A 20,517-nucleotide genomic window follows, 5' to 3' on the forward strand; every position below is an offset into this window, starting at 1 on the left:
GTTCCATTAGGTCCCATTTGTTTATTTTTGTTTTTATTTCCATTACTCTAGGAGGTGGATCGAAAAAGATCTTGCTGTGATTTATGTCAAAGACTGTTCTTCCTATGTTTTCCTCTAAGAGGATTTTTGTTTTTGTTTTTGTTTTGCAGTACGCGGGCCTCTCACTGTTGTGGCCTCTCCCGTTGTGGAGCACAGGCTCCGGACGTGCAGGCTCAGCGGCCATGGCTCACGGGCCTAGCCGCTCCGCGGCATGTGGGATCCTCCAGAACTGGGGCACGAACCCGCATCCCCTGCATTGGCAGGCGGACTCTCAACCACTGCGCCACCAGGGAAGCCCCCTCGAAGAGTTTTATACTGTCCGGTCTTACATTTAGGTCTCTAATCCATTTTATTATTGTGTATGGTGTTAGGGAGTGTTCTAATTTCATTCTTTTACATGTAGCTGTCCAGTTTTCCCAGCACCACTTATTGAAGATACTGTCTTTCCTCCATTGTATATCCTTGCCTTGCCTCCTTTATCATAGATTAGTTGACCATAGGTGCATGGGTTTATCTCTGGGCTTTCTATCCTGTTCCATTGATCTGTATTTGTTTTTGTGCCAGCACCACATTGTCTTGATTACTGTAGCTTTGTAGTATAGTCTGAAGTCAGGGAGTCTGGTTCCTCCAGCTCTGCTTTTTTCCCTCAAGATTGCTTTGGCTATTCGGGGTCTTTTGTGTCTCCATACAAATTTTAAGATATTTTGTTCTAGTTCTGTAAAAAATGCCATTGGTAATTTGACAGGGATTGCATTGAATCTGTAGACTGCTTTGGGTAGTATAGTCATCTTCACAATATTGATTCTTCCAATCTAAGAACATGGTATATCTCTCAATCTCTTTGTGTCATCTTTGATCTCTTTCATCAGTGTCTTACAGTTTTCTGCATACAGGTCTTCTGTCTCCTTAGGTAGGTTTATTCCTAGGTATTTTATTCTTTTTGTTGCAATGGTGAATGGGATTGTTTCCTTAATTTCTCTTTCTGATCTTAATACGGTGTATCACATTGATTGATTTGTGTATATTGAAGAATCCTTGCATCCCTGGGATATATCCCACTTGATCTTGGTGTATGATCCTGGAAAAAGGATCTCTTTTTGTCGTCACATTTTTCTTTTCAAGTGTAAGTTTTTTTATTAGGTGACTAGAAAAACAATTTAAATTATATAATTACCTGCCTGCTTTTTAATGAAAACTCTACTTCACACATGTAGATAAGCTAAAGCTTATAAACTTAAACTTGTCAGAGAAATTTAAAGCAACTCAGTCAAAAAAAATGAAAAGACCTGGTAAAAAAATTTTTTTAAAAAGGCTACAATATAACCTGAACAGCACATTAAATCCCCAAAGATATAACTTAGCTCCTTTTAGGGATCTATTCAAGGGGTGACAGTTCCTGAAAGCCACCAGATGACTTACCCTTTTCATGTGACCAACAATAGAATCACAGCAAGGACCACACTTAAGGCTGACCCAGTAAGGCCCTACTGTGGTTGTCTTACATGACCCACATTTTGAGTGTAATGGAAAGACAACCACATTTCATTTAAATTATGTGTGGTCTTTCCTGAAGAACTCATTAAGCAAGTACATTTACATATTTTTGCTTCAGTGGTGTGGTAGGTCACTATGTATACAGACATGTAGCAATTTTCATACAAAATTTTCCAAAGGAATTTCACTAAAAATAAGAATTTCAAAAAGCAACAAAAATTTCCAAACATTCTGGGAAACAACAGTTACCAGCATTTTGCCAAGTGAGAGTGTTAAAAAATAAAGGTAAATAAAACAATACTATCATTATATTTTCATGAAAGGACACATGAACAAGAGTAAAAGATATAAGTGAATAAATTACTTTTGTTTGGAAAAACTTGGGACAAATTTCAGAAAATTGTCTTTATATCTCTTTAGATCAATGAAAACTTTGTCATGTACCAAGAGTTCTGAGGATTAACCTTTAGAAACCTGTATTTTCAGTCATTTATAGGAATTCAGTTATCCATAGAGTTTTCCCAAGACTACAGATGGAGAAGGCTGTAGAAAACAAAAATAAAATTAACATATGGGAAAGAGGTAACTCCAACTTGACCACCTCAATAAAGCAGAACAGATACAGAAATAAAGTGAGTCACACAAGTTTTTTGGCTTCTCAGGGCATATAAAAGTTATGTTTACATTACACTGTAGTCTATTAGATGTGCCAGCAGCATTATGTATTAGAAAACAATGTATATACCTTCATTGAAAAATATGTTATTGCTGAAGAATGCTAACTGTTGTCATCTGAGCCTTTAGAGAGTCGTAGTAGGAACATCAAAGATCACTGATTACAGATCAACATAACAAATATAATAATAATAAAGTTTAAAACAGTGGTCCCCAAACCTTTTCGGCACCAGGGACCGGTTTTGTGGAAGACAATTTTTCCACAGACTTGGTGGGTGGGTGGGTGGGGTTGTTCAGGTGGTAACACAAAGCAATAGGGAGCGATGGGGAGCAGCAGATGAAGCTTTGCTTGCCCGCTGCTCACCTCCTGCTGTGCGGCCCGGTTCCTAACAGGCCATGGATCGATACCAGTCCGCGGCCCAGGGGTTGGGGAACCCTGGTTTAAAACATTGTGAGAATTACCAATGTAACACAGAGACGTGAAGAAAGCAAATGCCGGTGGGAAAATGGCAAAGACAGATTTGCTTGATGCCACAAACCTTCAATTTGTAAAAAACACATTATCTGCGAAGTGTAAGAAAGCAAAGTGCAATAAAACAAGGTATGCCTGTAAAAGATGTAAGGAAGTCCACGAAGGAAGAAGCAAGTAAAACTTTAAAAAAGCATGTTGAACAAAAAAGGATACCCCTCCCCTTACTGGGGATTACTTTAAGAGATCTGCAATCTTGACATGGTTAATTCTCCACTTTCCTTTACAACCTTGTTGAATCTCTTTTAATTTGGAACCTGACCTCCCTTTCTGTTACTTCTAACCATCCTCCACCCTCCGGACAGGGGTGGGCACAATATACTCTCCCTGAGGAAAACAAATGACTTGATATTTTCTTTGCCAAACACAAGTAATACCTGAACAGCTGCTAAGAATAGAGCTCACTTTTCCAGACTCCAGCCTTGAGACAAATCAGTATTTGATGAGACAAGCTCAGCTATGTTTCAGATTTTAACCATATAATCAAAATCTTGGGTTTTGTCCCCAGCTTTACTGAGATATAATTGACATATAATATTGTCTCAGTTTAAGGTATACAATGTGATGTCGAGGACCACTAACATAACAGAAAGGCACATTTTGAAACATATAAACCAAATACCAAATATTTTTACTTTTAACCCATGGTTCAGTACACTCTACAGTCCGTCCAAAACTGGCTCCGAAAATTAAATATAAGATAAATTAATCTACTTTATGCTTAACATTAAAAAAAATTAACTTATATTCTAAAACCAAGTGTAATTAGCACTCTGTGGAGCGTACACTGCCAAAGGTTAATGTAACTATAAATTTTAAATAGATGTATATCTGTATGTGTATGTATATGTCTATATATTGTATAAGAACAATTAAAAAACACAGGTCCATCAGCAATCAGATGAATAAATGACCTTATTCGCAAGTTTATTTCTTTCTCAAATTCCCTGCAGATGCTGTTTAGAGACCATACGAAGTAATAAAGAAAGTGATAAAATGACCACTTTTTTTTTTTAAGGGACCGAAGTTCAGTGGTCTTCAAACTGAGGTCTCTATTTATATGAAGAGCGTTACTTGAGTCTGTGCAGTTTTAAGAGAATCAATTTCCAGATCCTCAACTTCCATGCAAAGTTTTGCCTAAAGTGATCTGCCTGAAAATTTCCAAGTTAACAGTCCATTTCTCACATTACAGAAGCAAGACCTACTCCTTCTTACCTATCCCTTACTAAGGTACACTACCTGAAGATATGAAACCTCCAGGTGACAAGAGAGAAGTCTCTTTCAATGATTAATCAAACACTATAACATAAACCTGTAAGAGTGTATCTCCAAGTATTAAACATGTTTCTATTAAGGGCATGGTGTGGTGTTAGGTGTTAGAAACATGGTATTTGGGTCCCTGTCAGGATGCTCTGAATTAAGATATATAGCAAAGGGAGGTGGCTGGAGAACTGGCAATTTCTGTTTAATGACTTTACCTTTTCCACTCTGAGCTCCCTGAAACCTCAATCTCTCCGTGCCACCATTATCAAAGGATGCATTGCTAGGGAGAAAAAAGTCCCATGGGAGCAATAAAAATAGAACATCAATAAGAAGCCCAGACTCACATTTGCTTACTTTACATATTTAAATATTAGCCATTCTTTTCAGTTATCTGTGGATGGGTCCATAGCTATAAAGAAAGGCACCTTACATTGGCTAAAGCACCATAAATTGCTGGTACTAATTTTTTTTTCCCCAAAAATTCAACTGGAATGAACAGCTAACATTTTCAAGACAATACTAGATACAATCAAAGGATAAAAATTCCAAGTGACTTCTTTCAGATTCAGAATGTATCATTCAATAAAGCAGTAAAAACCTATTTAACAAATCATATTATCAATACCTGTTCTAATTACAACCATTCCCCAGTTGGTTCAATCTTCAAAAATATTTATTTTTCTATTACTTAAAGTAAAATTAAATAATATACTAACTCCTGGGGCAATCTGCTTTTTAGCAGTACAAACTTTTTTATTATTTTCATAGGCAAAGTTTAGACATGATTCATCTCATTAAGAAATACATTTCCAATAGAATCCTACTTTTCATGTTTTCACCTGGGTTATAGTTTAACTCAAGTAATCCACATTAGAATTCTGTATATGCAGCAGAATTTTTAACAACACTATAAGGTTCACTATTTTTCTCTGAATTACCTTACCTGCATCCAACAGTAAAAAATATCCCAATAGCACTATTTTAAAAGACTTAAATTCGAACTATGGAAAAAAAAATTCCTTATTTCTAGCACATTAACAAATGTTTAAAAGAAAAAAATCGAACATTAAGTGCATACGCTTAATGTACGCATTTAATGAAAGATATGTACTGACAGTACATTTCCCTTTAACATCTTATAAAATTACCAGTGGCTTTAATTGTGTGTTTTTCTTTTAAACAGTTAAAAAGTCCATAAACTATGAAATGCATTTAAAATGGATTCAATTTTATGAACAATATTCACTATGATGGATCTTTATATTTCTGTGCTAAATAATAGTTGTTTGATACAAATTCTGCTAAAAAGAAATAGATTAAAAACGTTGCCTTTTTTCATGCACTGAACCTTACCTCAAGTAGAATCTTGTATTTTAAATATTTAAAAAAGTCAATTTTTAAAATAGCAGTAGTAAATTCCTAGAAGTCAGTTTTGCAAAGCATGCGTTACTAATCACCTATATCGAAACCATTAAGGGTTAAAAAAAAAAAAAAGGACGGGGGTCGGGGGGGAGGGGCTGGATTCCCTGGCGGTCCAGCGGTTAGGACTCCACACTTCCACTACAGGGGGCATAGGTTTGATCCCTGGCTGGGGAACTAAGATCCCACGTGCTGTGCGGCACGGCCAAAAAAAAACCCCCAAAAACCAAAAAAATCATCTAGGGTGCCCATTAAAAATACAAACTCTCAGGCCCATCCCACATGTACTGAATCTGAATCTCTTGATAATGATTGAGTCTAGAAATTTACATTTTTACCAATTACTCTGGGACTTCCCTGGTGGCACAGTGGTTAAGAATCCACCTGCCAATGCAGGGGACTCGGGTTCAAGCTCTAGTCCGGGAAGATCTCACATGCCGCGGAGCAACTAAGCCCGTGCACCACAACTACTGAGCCTGCACTAGAGAGCCCATGCTCCGCAATGAGAAGCCCACCCACTGCAAAGAAGAGCAGCCCCCACTCTCTGCAACTAGAGAAAGTCAGAGTGCAGCAACAAAGACCCAACGCAGCCAAAAATAAATAAATTAATTTTAAAAAAAAAGCAATTGCTCTCGGGAGATCTCTAAAGCCAGAAAATCTAGAAACTGATCAATAAAGTTCCTCAAATAAGCACGCTAATAATAGTGTAAGAAGAAATTCAAAATTAAGAAAGAGATTAGGGGCTACAACCCAAACATCATGAAGAAAATAAACGCAGAGTTAGGTCCAAGATCAGTTTTAAAAGAGAACTGCTTGTGACTCTGCCAATGATTATTAATGCTTTCTGCACTTTCTTATGGAATTTAGGGCCACTGCGGAGACATAACTAAAAAAGCAAAAAGGAACATTTTTCTCTTCCATTATAAGGAATGCTGACCACCATAACACAGTATTGCTACTTTGAGAACTTGCTTCCCTTATTTATTATGCAGATGATCCTTCAGGATTACCCTCTAATAGTATCAATACATAACACCTGGCTAAAAATGTACATACGCTGTTAAAATAGTTTTCGTAATACTTACGGTCTTCAACAACCCCAAATAAAGGAAAAACAGGGAACAGACATGGTTACCAAGTCTATACCAGCTAACTCACCAGCCTCCTCACACATCTCTTTTCCCTACACCATCATAAAACCACATCTTGAATATACTAGCTCGGGTGGGTGAAGTTATACACTCAGGAGTCACTCACACCACTCTAACAACCAACAGAAGAAATCCAAACTCCAGCTAATTTACTCCCTGGAAATACACAATAGGAATAGAAAAGGTAACCAAGACTACAATAATTAAATGTTCCTTTTGTTTGGTCCTGTCCCTTATTTCTATATAATCTTCCAGTAAATACTCTGCTCCCAAAATGGTTTATTTTAAAAAGACATAATAAACGGTAGAAGCTCTATGTTTAGTCTCCTTAAAGAGACTATGGTATGTTTATCTTAAGAGTAAAATGGGTTTAAGGGTTACTTGGGAGAAACTGTTCTCTTCCCTTAAAAAAAAAAATGCTGAAGGAGCTATTTGATTTCTAATTGGGGATCGATTAAATGTGTTATGTAGATTAAGATGATGGCAAAGACCAGAAGAGAATGCATGGCTCTTTCACTTAAGGGACAAGGTTATAAAACTACACTTCCTCCAACAAACAAAGCTTGACAATATAAATTTGGCTGTTGTACCTATAGAACATTATCCCAATTTTCTATTGAGTAGCCAAGAGGAATTTGATGAAACAATATGATTATTTACTACATAAATAATACCTTTTCTGGAGGAAACAATGTATACTTACTTAGTAAGCTGCCCTTTATTCTTGTTATTATCAACTCCATTATAAGTCACAGCTGCCAGTTTTCTGCTCCGGTAGTTCTCATAGTGTACATTATTAGTGACATCTTTCAAGTCCTGCATGTGTGTTCTGTCATAAATAAATGACACATCAAGAGTTTGCGTCTATTAAGAAAGCTTTGGTGTAAATTCTAAATTTTAGCAAAACAAAAATTTCAGACTTAAAATGAGCAAAAGTCTATTCTTAAGGAAGATGGCATTCATCTGTCTTCATTCACATGTAAGGCAGAGTAAGACACAATGAGCTAACTTGACACCAATGGAAAAGTAGGTTCCAGATGAAAGTTTAGGAGCATAAATCCTCTCAAAGCAGTTACTAAAGAATGACATTTCTAGAGAAGAGTATTTACCTTTTTAGTATATATTTTATTTTACTAGAGAAGGAAAAGTAGGTTAGCTCTGACTAAAGTTCATAAAGCAAAAGAAATTGCTTTCCTTTTAGCAATATTATTAATATTTGAGTTTTTATTCAGGTGATACATAGGGACACTTTAAATCACATATCAAGTTGGATGCAAACTGGGGAATTTTAATTTTGAGTAAATTTCTGTTTACTCAAATTGTCCAGTAAATGTGGTATTTTGGTTAAATGAATGTCTGCTCATAGCATATCTATCATACATAAAATCAATCCATAGGAGACAACAATACAATACATGAGACAATTTCAACATTCCTTAATGTTTCAAGATGCTAGAAGACTCCCTGAGCTGCTCTACGGTATCCTTTACCAATGCAGCAGTGTTTTTGGAAAAACGTGGTGTGGGAGTACTCTGTATCATTTGATCTTCCTTTTTCTCATCATCCATTCCTGCACCTGCAATCCCCCATCTTTCATCTCCACCACTTTACCAAAATCCCCTTATGGGAGACAAACATAAAGGTGTTATTCTGTATTTACTCTTCCTGATATCCAGGAAACAGTTACTACTACTTTCCCTTTTGTAAACAGAATGTGATGTTCAATTACTCTGATTCACCTAGTATTGGACATTTCCATGCAGTTTTCTGATAGTTTAACTCCTCCTATTTCTAAGACTGGGTTTTCCACAAGCCTCATCTCCCTTTATACTCTGTCCCTTGATGAATATATCCTCTCTATGGCCACTAGAGTTACACCTAAAGCTCTATCCTTCTGTACTTCAGTCAAGTCAGACAGTTCCTTACTCCTAGCATATCCAATGACTGGGACTGAATAGTTCATGTTAATTTGTCACTGACTCTCAAACTTCAGAATTCTACTGCTTTGGGAGCTCTCTTTGCAGTCTCGAAGTCAAACCACTCTAACCCAGGACAACTTTCTCCTTGGCTATCAGTCATTTTTTTGGTACCAGTATATGTTATAGGTGATACCACATAATGTTTTCAACTATATTGTAAACACCCCCTTTTACAAAAAACATGCCATCACCTTTTGTACTCTTGCCACAGATAGCACATAATGGGCCCTTTAAAAAGAACTGATTTGAAGCTGAGCTATGATAAACACTGTTGACTTTCTAGAATTACTGTTATCAGTCTCTCTAAGCAGAGAACAATAACTATGCCAATATGAAACAATCTTCTTGTAATTTAAAAATATTATATATTATCTCATCAATGAATCACTGAAAAATAACTAAAGGACCTGAGGTAAAGTACTTTAGTAGCTGAAATACAAGATGTATAAAATAAAAATAAGGTGGACTTATTAACTAGTTGTTAAACTGTTTTTGTTAATGTCATCAACATTTTAGATAGTGAAATATTCTTCCCTTTCACTAAAATAACTTTCTTTATGATTACCTGGTTCTGGTATTTTTCAGGCTATAGAAATCTTTATTTCCACTTACTTAAATATTTTACTTTATCCTTTTAAAAATCAACCCATTCCTCCATTCTGAAAATAATTAATTAGTAATATAGTTTTCTCCACAGTTTCTGGAATTTATTCATCTTTTCCATTTCTTATTGCTGATAACAAAGCACTCTCTTCTCTCCTTTTGTTTTCCTTCCTTTCCTATTTGATTTCTGCACTGTCCACTGCCACACCCTGAAACTATTTTTATCAAGTTTTCCTCTTTCCATTGTCTTCCTTGGTTTGCCTGCAACAGCTAGTTCTCTTAATTAGCAAAGTGACACAGCTTTGAACTTGAACCTTTCTTAGAAGCAACCACTACTCCTAAATTTAACCTGCAGGATTTCAATTACTTGGAACTTACAGACATATGGAACACTGGCATTGATATTTCCTTCATGTATTTATTAAATATCCACTAGGTGCCTTTATCATAAAGACATGAACTACCTAATATATATATCTTTCTCATCTCTCCTCCGAACTTAAAAGGAAAAGCAATAATGTAAAATATTCCTAAGCTTACCATTTTCAAAGCATACTTATCAAGGATGTTTTACACGTCTCAAAGACTATAAATGAAAAATTGTGTTAAGAAGCCAAATGAACATCTAGCATGTGAACATTTATGCCTTAGGAAAGAAAAACAAGTGTGCTAAAGCAAATTTAACAAATAAATGAATTTTTTATTAAGCAAAATTGCCTAATCATCTACCTCAAGGAGCCGAAGCCAATATCTTCATCCTACTTGTTAAAAATGTTAAGTAGGACCACTCCCAATCCCACAAATAAACATTTAATGACTATATTTATCCTAATCCATCTTAAGGCATCTATTTCCATGAATCTCTTCCTATCTGACCCACTCCATGATAATATACCACTTACCACTTACTCTGAGTTTCTTTAATACATCTAAGCAACCTCATCACGCACACATCTACTTATATATTACATAACTTTAGAATTTTTTATATTTTCATACATGTATGATTGTCCTGTTGCTTTCCTGTACTAAATCTTCCTGCAGGAATGGTCCTTCCTGCTTATAATGCTTCCATACTAGTGAGTCCCACTCACCAGATGTCACTGTGTACCTTCAAATGTTCTAAGTCTAGCTTCTGACTCAGTAACTAGCCTTCCTTTCTATAGTATTTTAGGTATATAGGCAATTACTGATTGCATATTTTAAAAACACATAAGACAAAGTTACAGAATATCATTGTGTCAGGCACTAGACAAGCAGCATAGATTTAAAATTGAGGAAAAGAATAAAATCAGAGGGAATGTACTGGCAATTAATACTTATGAAACATTCCTTACATATATAATGTCATAAGAGATTATTAGTTCTTCTGAGGTTCCATTGTCTTCCTTGGTTTGCCTGCAACAGCTAGTTCTCTTAATTAGCAAAGTGACACAGCTTTGAACTTGAACCTTTCTTAGAAGCAACCACTACTCCTAAATTTAACCTGCAGGATTTCAATTACTTGGAACTTACAGACATATGGAACACTGGCATTGATATTTCCTTCATGTATTTATTAAATATCCACTAGGTGCCTTTATCATAAAGACATGAACTACCTAATATATATATCTTTCTCATCTCTCCTCCGAACTTAAAAGGAAAAGCAATAATGTAAAATATTCCTAAGCTTACCATTTTCAAAGCATACTTATCAAGGATGTTTTACACGTCTCAAAGACTATAAATGAAAAATTGTGTTAAGAAGCCAAATGAACATCTAGCATGTGAACATTTATGCCTTAGGAAAGAAAAACAAGTGTGCTAAAGCAAATTTAACAAATAAATGAATTTTTTATTAAGCAAAATTGCCTAATCATCTACCTCAAGGAGCCGAAGCCAATATCTTCATCCTACTTGTTAAAAATGTTAAGTAGGACCACTCCCAATCCCACAAATAAACATTTAATGACTATATTTATCCTAATCCATCTTAAGGCATCTATTTCCATGAATCTCTTCCTATCTGACCCACTCCATGATAATATACCACTTACCACTTACTCTGAGTTTCTTTAATACATCTAAGCAACCTCATCACGCACACATCTACTTATATATTACATAACTTTAGAATTTTTTATATTTTCATACATGTATGATTGTCCTGTTGCTTTCCTGTACTAAATCTTCCTGCAGGAATGGTCCTTCCTGCTTATAATGCTTCCATACTAGTGAGTCCCACTCACCAGATGTCACTGTGTACCTTCAAATGTTCTAAGTCTAGCTTCTGACTCAGTAACTAGCCTTCCTTTCTATAGTATTTTAGGTATATAGGCAATTACTGATTGCATATTTTAAAAACACATAAGACAAAGTTACAGAATATCATTGTGTCAGGCACTAGACAAGCAGCATAGATTTAAAATTGAGGAAAAGAATAAAATCAGAGGGAATGTACTGGCAATTAATACTTACGAAACATTCCTTACATATATAATGTCATAAGAGATTATTAGTTCTTCTGAGGTCACATCTTAAAAATGGAAGTGAAAGGAAAGAGTTCGTAAAAGAACCTGAAGTGTTGTATTCTCAAAACCAAGAGGTGACCACCCTTTCATATGCATTTGCTCTTCTCCCACTGTGTGAGGCACGGCAACCCCAATGGCTGAATTAACTCCATCATCCACTTTCTACCAAAACACCTTGTCATGAGCTCTTTTGAGAAAAACCAATTACATGGCAATCTCTTTGATTTCAAAATTCACTTTCATCTCCTGTATATTTCTTGAGGTAGCAGTTTGACTCATATTTTCCCCCACTTTTAAGAATGATCTGATCTTATTCTTGTTCCATGATTTCCATTTATCATCAATATGCATGTTACTACTTCAACATAGCTAAAGAGATTCCTGTGTTTTGGGAAAGTGGATAGTATGAAAATGAACAGACACCAACTTAAGATGGCCATCTAAAACTGGAGGTTGAAGAGAACACTACATAGTGAGGGTTTGGAGAAGCAAGCAAGATGAGAGAGGAGAGAAGTAGCAAAAGGGTATGAAATGGCATGAGAAAGGAATTTATCTCAGCATGAAAACACTGAGGTTCATTTTGATGCCCTTTCTGTTCCTTGCCCACTAATGTCTCTGGTTCTTTTCAACTTTTTCTTCAGGATTTCCTCTCTGCTACTGATTTTCTAATTCAGGTCCTGGTCCTCTAATCAGAAAAACCTCAATGTCCTGTTCTCACATGCTTTCCTTCTCTTCCATCAGGTGCACAAGGTACAATTTAGGAGTAATGTTTTCCCTCCTGGGAGGAAGATCAGTTTTGTTCACAGTGTTCCCGTAACAAAAACGCTCCACTCACCAGCTACCAAGCTATGTATTTTTAAATACTCAAAGTCAAGTTTTTGACCCAAAACTTAGCCTTCCCTTCCACAGTTTTCACATTAAAGAAGAGCAAAAGCCTTTTCCTTTCCACTTTCCATACCTCTTTCAGTATTAAACCTTAACACAAAGTATAATGATCAAGAGACCCATTTTCCTATATATCCCTAGCCACACAGTCTATTTTGTATTTTTGCTCTTGACTTCAAAACCTTGGCAAAATAACCCAAGTTGTCTCCATGCAGTGCTTACTTCAGTGCTAGAACGAAGATACCACATTAAATTAGCTAAATTTATAGAAGACAAAAAGTTAAATCTGTCTAACTCTAATTTTATTTAGGGGAAGAAAAAATTTATGTTATTTTCATCATTACTCACACTTACCTTATCAACATATTTCTTAGAATTGTAAAATCACAATGTTCACCATTTTCAACTATAAAAAAAAATAGATCACATACATTATTTCCACTAAACCCAGTCTTTTCAAAGGAAACTGGGTGTTAACAACAATGAGAGGATATGCAAAATAGCTTAGATCAAATTTTCATTAAGATTTAACACTGTAACATAGTACTTAATTTAAGGGCACATCAGTTGACTGATTAAACTACTTTATTGTAGTTTAATCCTCAATGATAAAATATAAACCTAACAAATGAGCTCTCCAAAAGCAAACAATTTTGACATTTTGAAAGAGGACATCATATATTTCTCTTTATTGGTTGAAAATATATTTATTCCATAATAAAATGCATTTTAAAAGTTCAGTGTTGGGGGGAAGCAAGGGATCACTTTAGAAAAACCTCCCTAAGGTAACCAGAATGAAAATTTGAGCCAAGAACATTAAGGTTCTTTATTTTTTAAAAATGTATCACTAAAAGAACTCTTTGGTGGGGGAGGTACCTAAAACTAAAGATACAAAGCAATTTCGTCTGTGCATATTTCTAAGGGCTGTACTAGTTCTAAAGCCTCAGCTTAGCAACTGAAGGTTACATGGCAATGACAGAGCTGGGAATGAGCACAGTATCACTGGTCGGGAAAGTCACTGATAACAACAGTAACTTGGAAAATATTCTAAAAATTACAGAATTTTTCAAAGTAATACCAACAAATAGAACAATCAAGACTCAAATCTTGATTCCAAGTTACTATAACACAGAAGATTAAATATTAGTAAAACCAGTATAATAAATACAAATTTGGGGAAACATGTCTATTGCCAAGAAGGGTTGTTGAGAATTGATGCTATAACTAAGATCTTATTGTTGTTTAACACTCCTTAAAAAATTAGTAGAGGATCTCTTAATAATGAAATTTTTTTGCTCTAAAGATGTGATGCCAAAAAAGGTGACTTCTGTCCTTAGAAAAAGAAACTGAATGTTTTAATTGAGCTTCTGACAGTTGTTCTCATTCTTGAGGGTCCCAGACCCATCTGAGACTCAGATAAAAGTGACAGGCCTTTTCTCCAAAATTGTTCTCAATTTCAGAAGGTTTATTAGATCCCTTGGAAGCAATCTTTGGTCCCCACGTAAAGAACTCCTGCATTATAAAAGTTTTCAAACAAAAAAAACAGGAATAGACTTAATGGTGAGGCAGAGGTGGGAGGGTGGGTACTGACAAGTGGCTTCTAAAGTACTACACCGTTAAGATTTATCACATACTTGCCTGACTTAGTAGGACACAAGGTCTGAGCAACTTGAGGAAATGAGACTCAATGAAATTGAATTCAGAACTATCTTTGAAAATCTAGACTATATCAATGCAGTATGCATATCATACTACTCACTATAAATACAAATATTTTTAATCACATTTGTGAGATCTTATAGAAAGCCATTCACTGAAGAAAACCTTACCTTCAGCAACACCCCAAGGATACTGCCTTCCTCTGACCCTTTTGCCATTAACTTCAATGATAGTATTACTACCTACCACAGCAAGAGGTAAACGGTCCTATAAAACAAAGTACTCTTGTTCAAATATATCTCTGTAGTCCTCACAAATTCAAGAATAAAGAAGTTACATTACTCAACAGATAAGCAAAAAACAATTATTACCCCGACAGTTTCTGCATTCATTTTTATAGGCCATTCAATTACTATTTAGTAAAATGCCATTATATGGTATTGTCACCAATGTAAACAATAAATAAAATATTTTCACTGAAAATTTAAGAATACTAAGGCATATGCTGATCAAATTATTTGTTAAAACATCATTCCAAAAAGAAGCTGCCCCATATTGGAAAAATTAAAAAGGATAAAAAATATATTAGCAGTTAGCTTGTGGCTAGCTTGCCTACCTGATCACAAACCAACCCTAACAGCCCTGGAGGCAGAGAATGCCATTAGTCAGTACATTATTTTTAGGTCCAGGATACTTAAGAAACCACTATAATTTAAAAATACAGAAAATTATGTCGGTATGGATTTTTGGTTGATTCTTATGAAAGGACACAAGAAAACATATTTTTGTCTCTTAAAACAAAGATTAAGCATAACAGTGCTTAAGAACAAATCCTTTCCCTTCTTATTACTCCCCCCCTTTTCTTTCCCATTACCTGTTTTTAGGGGGAAAAATTATAAAATATAAAATCAGTTAACTGAAAACCACATGAAGACAAGAATTATGTTATTCATCTCTCTATTCCATATAATGCTTTATGATACATAATAGCCAAACAAAGTTAATCATAAAGTTGAATTCAATACTGAATAATCTCTCTATTTATTTTGTAAGTCAACTGTTTAAAAACACTGATATTTTTGGTCTTTCCAGCAGCTATTATAGTATTTTTAAGTCCCTAAAACATTTTAGTATATGTATAGGAATGAACCTACCTTTATCTTTTTAACAAGCTTATTTTCTTCTTCATCATCTGTCTCTGGGAATTCATATATTTTAATTTTATGTTCTTGGATTTCTTTCATTATCTAAAATGAAAGAGGAAGTCAGCAAAAGAGCATCACACATAATTTTAGTACATTAACCTTATTTTTATTACACTCTTCTTAAATTCCTGAGTCCTCAGTTCCAGTTCCTTTACTGTTTTTCAATGATGCAAAATATAATCTAAAACCAAAGTACTATGCTAGTCTTTTTTTTAACCATAAAGTTGATATATAAAAGTACCATTCCAATTACTGCATAAGTGTTAAAGTCATATGGTTATAATACCAAAAGAGTTCTAAAAATGATGTAAGAACCCAGAAAGGGCTTTCTCTAGCTGATTTCTACTCTAATGGCTTTAGATCATTTATAATGACTGAGATACTTCCTCTAGATAAACTCTTACCAAATGTTTTATTCATCTGAATCAACAAAGCTTAAACTCACCTAAAATTTTTAGTAGAATTTAGCAAAGGTAAGTAAAATTAAGTATAGCATTGGCTCCAGGAAAAAAAAAGTGCACACTTATCAGAAAATATCCTTGCATGTACATGTGTATACACACAAATCAAAGAGCAACACATATAAGATCAAGCAAGCACACAGGGAGAAAACATGCCCTGGAAATTAAGAAGCTAATGAGTTTATAATAATAATCAAAGAGAGTGCAGAAAAAAGAAAGACAAACTTATTAATAACATCAGAATGACCTAGTTCAAATTAAATTATCTTGTCCAAAATCACTCCAAATTCTAATAAGAATACAGACATCCAAATAATGTTGAATACCTACCCTATTCAAACTCATAACAAACTGATGGCTAATATACCTATAGCTAGCTACCTGCCTGTACTGGTAGTTCAGTGCTACTCTCACTGCCAGGGTCCCCAGCAGCAATAAAGGGAACCTAAACAAAATGTGCGACACGGTTACTAAAGCAGGCAGAAGTAAAACTGCCACTGAGAAAAATAGGACCACATATCTTTTACAATTGAGTTATATATGTCTATATACAAAAAAACCCAAGAAGATAAACAATGAGATGTCAAATACATGACTAGAAGAAGAAAGGAACACTAGCAGCTAGCTCTAGGAGCAGTGGTTCTTAGTCAGAGGTTGTATATTAAAATGGCCTGAGTGAGCATCTTCAAAATAATGAATACAAAAGCCCTATCTTAACCTACAGAACCAATTGGTAGAGATATGCTCCAGTAACTCATTTTGAAAAAGTTCTCTTGATGACTCTGATAAACACCCTTGGTTAAAAACATTTTTTAGGGCTTCCCTGGTGGCGCAGTGGTTAAGAATCCCCCTGCCAATGCAGAGGACACGGGTTCGAGCCCTCGTCTGGGAAGATCCCACATGCTGCGGAGCAACTAAGCCCGTGTGCCACAACTACTGAGCCTGTGCTCTAGAGCCCACGAGCCACAACTACTGAGCCCGCATGCCCTAGAGGCCATGCTTCGCAACAAGAGAAGCCACCGCAATGAGAAGCCCGTGCACTGCAACAAAGAGTAGCCCCCGCTTGCTGCAACTAGAGAAAGCCCGTGTGCAGCAATGAAGACCCAACAGAGACAAAAGTAAATAAATAAAATAAATAAATTTATTTTTTTTTAAAAAGTTTTTTAAAAGCATAAACGAAGAAAAAGAATATTGTACAACCCTACAATGTGACCAATCCGGAAGTAGAGATCATTGCTTATTCGTCTTTATCTCTTAGTTCTCAGAACAAATACAAATCAAGGTTCATACAAATCAAGACAGAAGAGGAGAAATGTTATTATATGATTAGTATTTGAACTTAGAAACAGCACATTACAAAATAAAAATGGAGTGAGTAAACATAAAATAAAAACATATACTCCTGGTAGAAATACCAGATATATGTAGTAAAAATGATACACTAAAACATTCTCAAAATTTATACAGATTTAACACAATTTCGAAGCAAATTTCCACAGGCTTTTGTTTTTGTAATAGGTTTCAAGTTATTCTAAAATTCATACTGAAAAAGGTGAAGAACGAAAGTATCTTGTTACAAAGGGGACTATAAGGACAATAAGAGATAATTAACTCTAAGATCTATTTAAAAATATTATACAACATAGCCGCAGTTTAAAAGACATAAAACTGGCCTAAAATTTAAAAATAGGAAAGTGGAATAGGAAAGTATAATAGTTCCAGAAACTGACCCTACATTTCATAAAATATAATATATAATAAACCAGACACAACAATGAGGGAAAAAAAAACCCTGCTTTAAAGTGTTCAGCTTTTCTGGAAAATTAAATTAAATCAAATTAGGTACCACTTTATTCCAAAAAAGTTTAAAAAATAAAAATGACAAACAATGCTGGCAAGACATTGGAACAAATATACCCGTTATAAAACGAATTTGATTGTTTTATTGGGAAAGCACCATGACAAAATGGGTAGGTGGGGGAGGGAGATAAAATAATCATACCCTTTCAAAAAGTAATCCCATTCCTGGGAATTCAGTCTAGGAAAGTAATTCTAAAGGGTGTGTGTGGGCGGGGTGCTGGTGGAAGCTATATGGAAACATCTAAAATAGCCTATTTAAATTGAAAGGATAAGGGCATAAGATAATACTTAAGGGCTCCTAGGAGAAAACTAAAGCAGAAGACTATTTTCAAGAGTTATTTTTAATACAGTGTAAACAACCATATAGTAAAATAGCAAGAGGAATACACTGTAACACATTATACTGAAAATACGAAAAACTGCAAATTACATGAATGGTATTAGAATCCCAAGAGTTCAAACTCATTCTACTTACCTGTTTCTTAAACTGTTGGCACTCCTCTGGTGTGAGTGTGTCTGCTTTGGCAATGAGTGGAATGATATTCACTTTTTCATGCAAACGCTTCATAAACTCAATATCCAACGGTTTAAGTCTGAAACACACAATATTTAATATGACTGCATTGATCAGTTTGGGAGAATAGATTCTTCACATCCCAATGTTAAATTACATACATTAGAACTACTTTACTTACTCATCAGAACACTCCCTGAAGGTGTATTGGGCCAGCAACAGTTAGGAAGAACAGGATTTCAAGAAGCACTGGAGTGGCTAAGAAGCCTTTGACTCCTGCCCTTTAACACCCTGGTCATAGGGTTTGGGCCCTAAAGAAGAATTAGAAAAACCAGAAAGGCTCCTAATAGGCTTTCCTACAGCAGTCTCTACATTTACTACTCAAAACTTGGGAAATCTTTGTTTTTAAATGAAAAATTTAGTCCTCCTTCACTTCTTGCTACCAACTATATTTCTCAGAGAAGAGGCTCAAAAGAGAATCTTCTTCTTCATCCCTTTTACCTATTACACTCTAACTGCTGCCTCCACTTTGCCATTATACTTTCAAGAAGGTCACCAAATACTATCATGCTGCAAATTAATTAGCAGCAGCCAACTCATAAATACTGTGGTATGTACCAGTATTTTTTAATTTGCCCATTATGCAGCATTGACATTACTCCCTCACAAGCTGTTCACTTCAGGTAATTTTCAGGATCCTCTTTGTAAGCTCATTTCCTTAATAGGTACGTTCCTCAGAATTCTCTAGAAGGTCTTCTCTTCTCACTCTGCATTCTGTAAGCTTATCATTAACTACAATTATTATCCTCTATGGGTCAATGACTCCTGAGTCTTTATACCCAGCTCAGATCTCACTCCTGTGTTCCAGGCTTGTGTCCACCCAGTGGAAATACTACTTGGACATCCCATTCTGGCAGCTCAAAATCAAAGGCTCATCTGAGCCCCCACGTTTTCCCTCCCCTTCTGTGCTTTCTATCTCAGTGAACAGCACTACAATCCACCCAATTACTCAAGTCTGAAACCCAGAATTCCTCCTTCCTCTAATCCTCAATTCCAAAGATTCCCCAGGACGTGCTGAACAAATAAAGATATTTATATATTTATCTCCATTTCCATTACTTTGATTCAGGCCACCAAAGTATACTTTTGGTATGGATAATGACAAGAATCTATCTCTCCAAACCATGCACACTGCAGTCAGAATGGTTTTTCTAAAATCCAAATCTGATCATCAGGTCATTCCTTGACTAAAAACCTTACTAAAGCCAGATTCTTTAGCTAGTGTGGCCTACAAGGCCTGTGAAAACATAGCCTCTCCAGCTGTCCTCATCTCTTAGCATCCCCAAGCATTTTTGCTACCTCCTACTTCCAACATGTCAGCCTTTTTGAACTTCTCACAATTCCTTGAAAGCACCATACTTTGATCTCCGGCCATAGGCTACTACTGCCTTTGCCTCGAACACACTCCATTCCCATCCCCCTTCTACTTGGCTTGCCTAATTCCTAGTCATCCTTTAGGACCCAGCTTACTATTCTCATTTCCTCTGGGAATTCTTCTCTAACCTAAGACTAAGCATCTTTCTAAGGGATCACAACACTTAATTTGCCACATAGTAACTGCTTACTTATGTATTTGTTTTTCCCATCTTCTCACTAGAAGATCCTCAAAAGCAAGGCTTTTGTCTCATTCATCTGTATCTCTTATATCTAATACAGTGTCAATACTTGAGAAGGTATCCAATATCTGTTGACTAAAAAAGTAAGTTGCTGTGATTTTCCTTACATCTTTGAATAACTTTAAATAAACACCAGCTATTCCTCACATCTAGAATACACTGTAGACTAAAAATATTCTACAAAAATAAATGAAGGTAACAGCAATACTTTGCACAGAAATGTGGTATTCCTTAACTTTTATAAAACATGAGAAAAATGGAATAAAGATCTAATTTCATTATAAATTTTATTGACTAATATTTTAAATTAAAGAGAAAGCCCTTCTTAGGGTTCTCTTAGAGTACTACAGTTTAATATATATACAATGTTGGGCATATTGGGGGTCCAGAGACTAATGAGGTATTCCTTTTTACTAACAAATAATACTATACTTCTTTGTGGTAGTGACGCTGACTGGCAGAAAGATGGGGTAAGGAGGCAGGAAGGCAGATACAGAGAAGTTAGATAGCTACTTCCAATTCTAATTCTCATCTTAAATCCTCTGAATTTTGATATTGGCATTCAGAGAACACTACAGAAAAAACTTCAGAA

At 35.4% G+C, this 20,517-nt stretch overlaps 1 protein-coding gene across 2 annotated transcripts in view; it reads right to left on the reverse strand.

Annotated features, from left to right (window-relative positions):
* Positions 1-20,517, reverse strand: part of SEPTIN7 (septin 7) — a 75,820-nt gene that overhangs the window by 10,343 nt on the left and 44,960 nt on the right. For both annotated transcript variants that reach the window (XM_024127341.3, XM_024127336.3), the window contains exons 6-10: positions 18,211-18,328; positions 15,364-15,456; positions 14,380-14,476; positions 12,905-12,956; positions 7,274-7,399 (exon numbers count right to left, since the gene is read on the reverse strand). In XM_024127341.3, coding sequence (XP_023983109.1) covers positions 7,274-7,399; positions 12,905-12,956; positions 14,380-14,476; positions 15,364-15,456; positions 18,211-18,328 — 486 coding nt within the window. The remainder of the gene's footprint in view (positions 1-7,273; positions 7,400-12,904; positions 12,957-14,379; positions 14,477-15,363; positions 15,457-18,210; positions 18,329-20,517) is intronic.

The sequence above is a fragment of the Physeter macrocephalus genome, chromosome 5, assembly GCF_002837175.3.
Source record: "Physeter macrocephalus isolate SW-GA chromosome 5, ASM283717v5, whole genome shotgun sequence".
NCBI lineage: Eukaryota > Metazoa > Chordata > Mammalia > Artiodactyla > Physeteridae > Physeter > Physeter macrocephalus.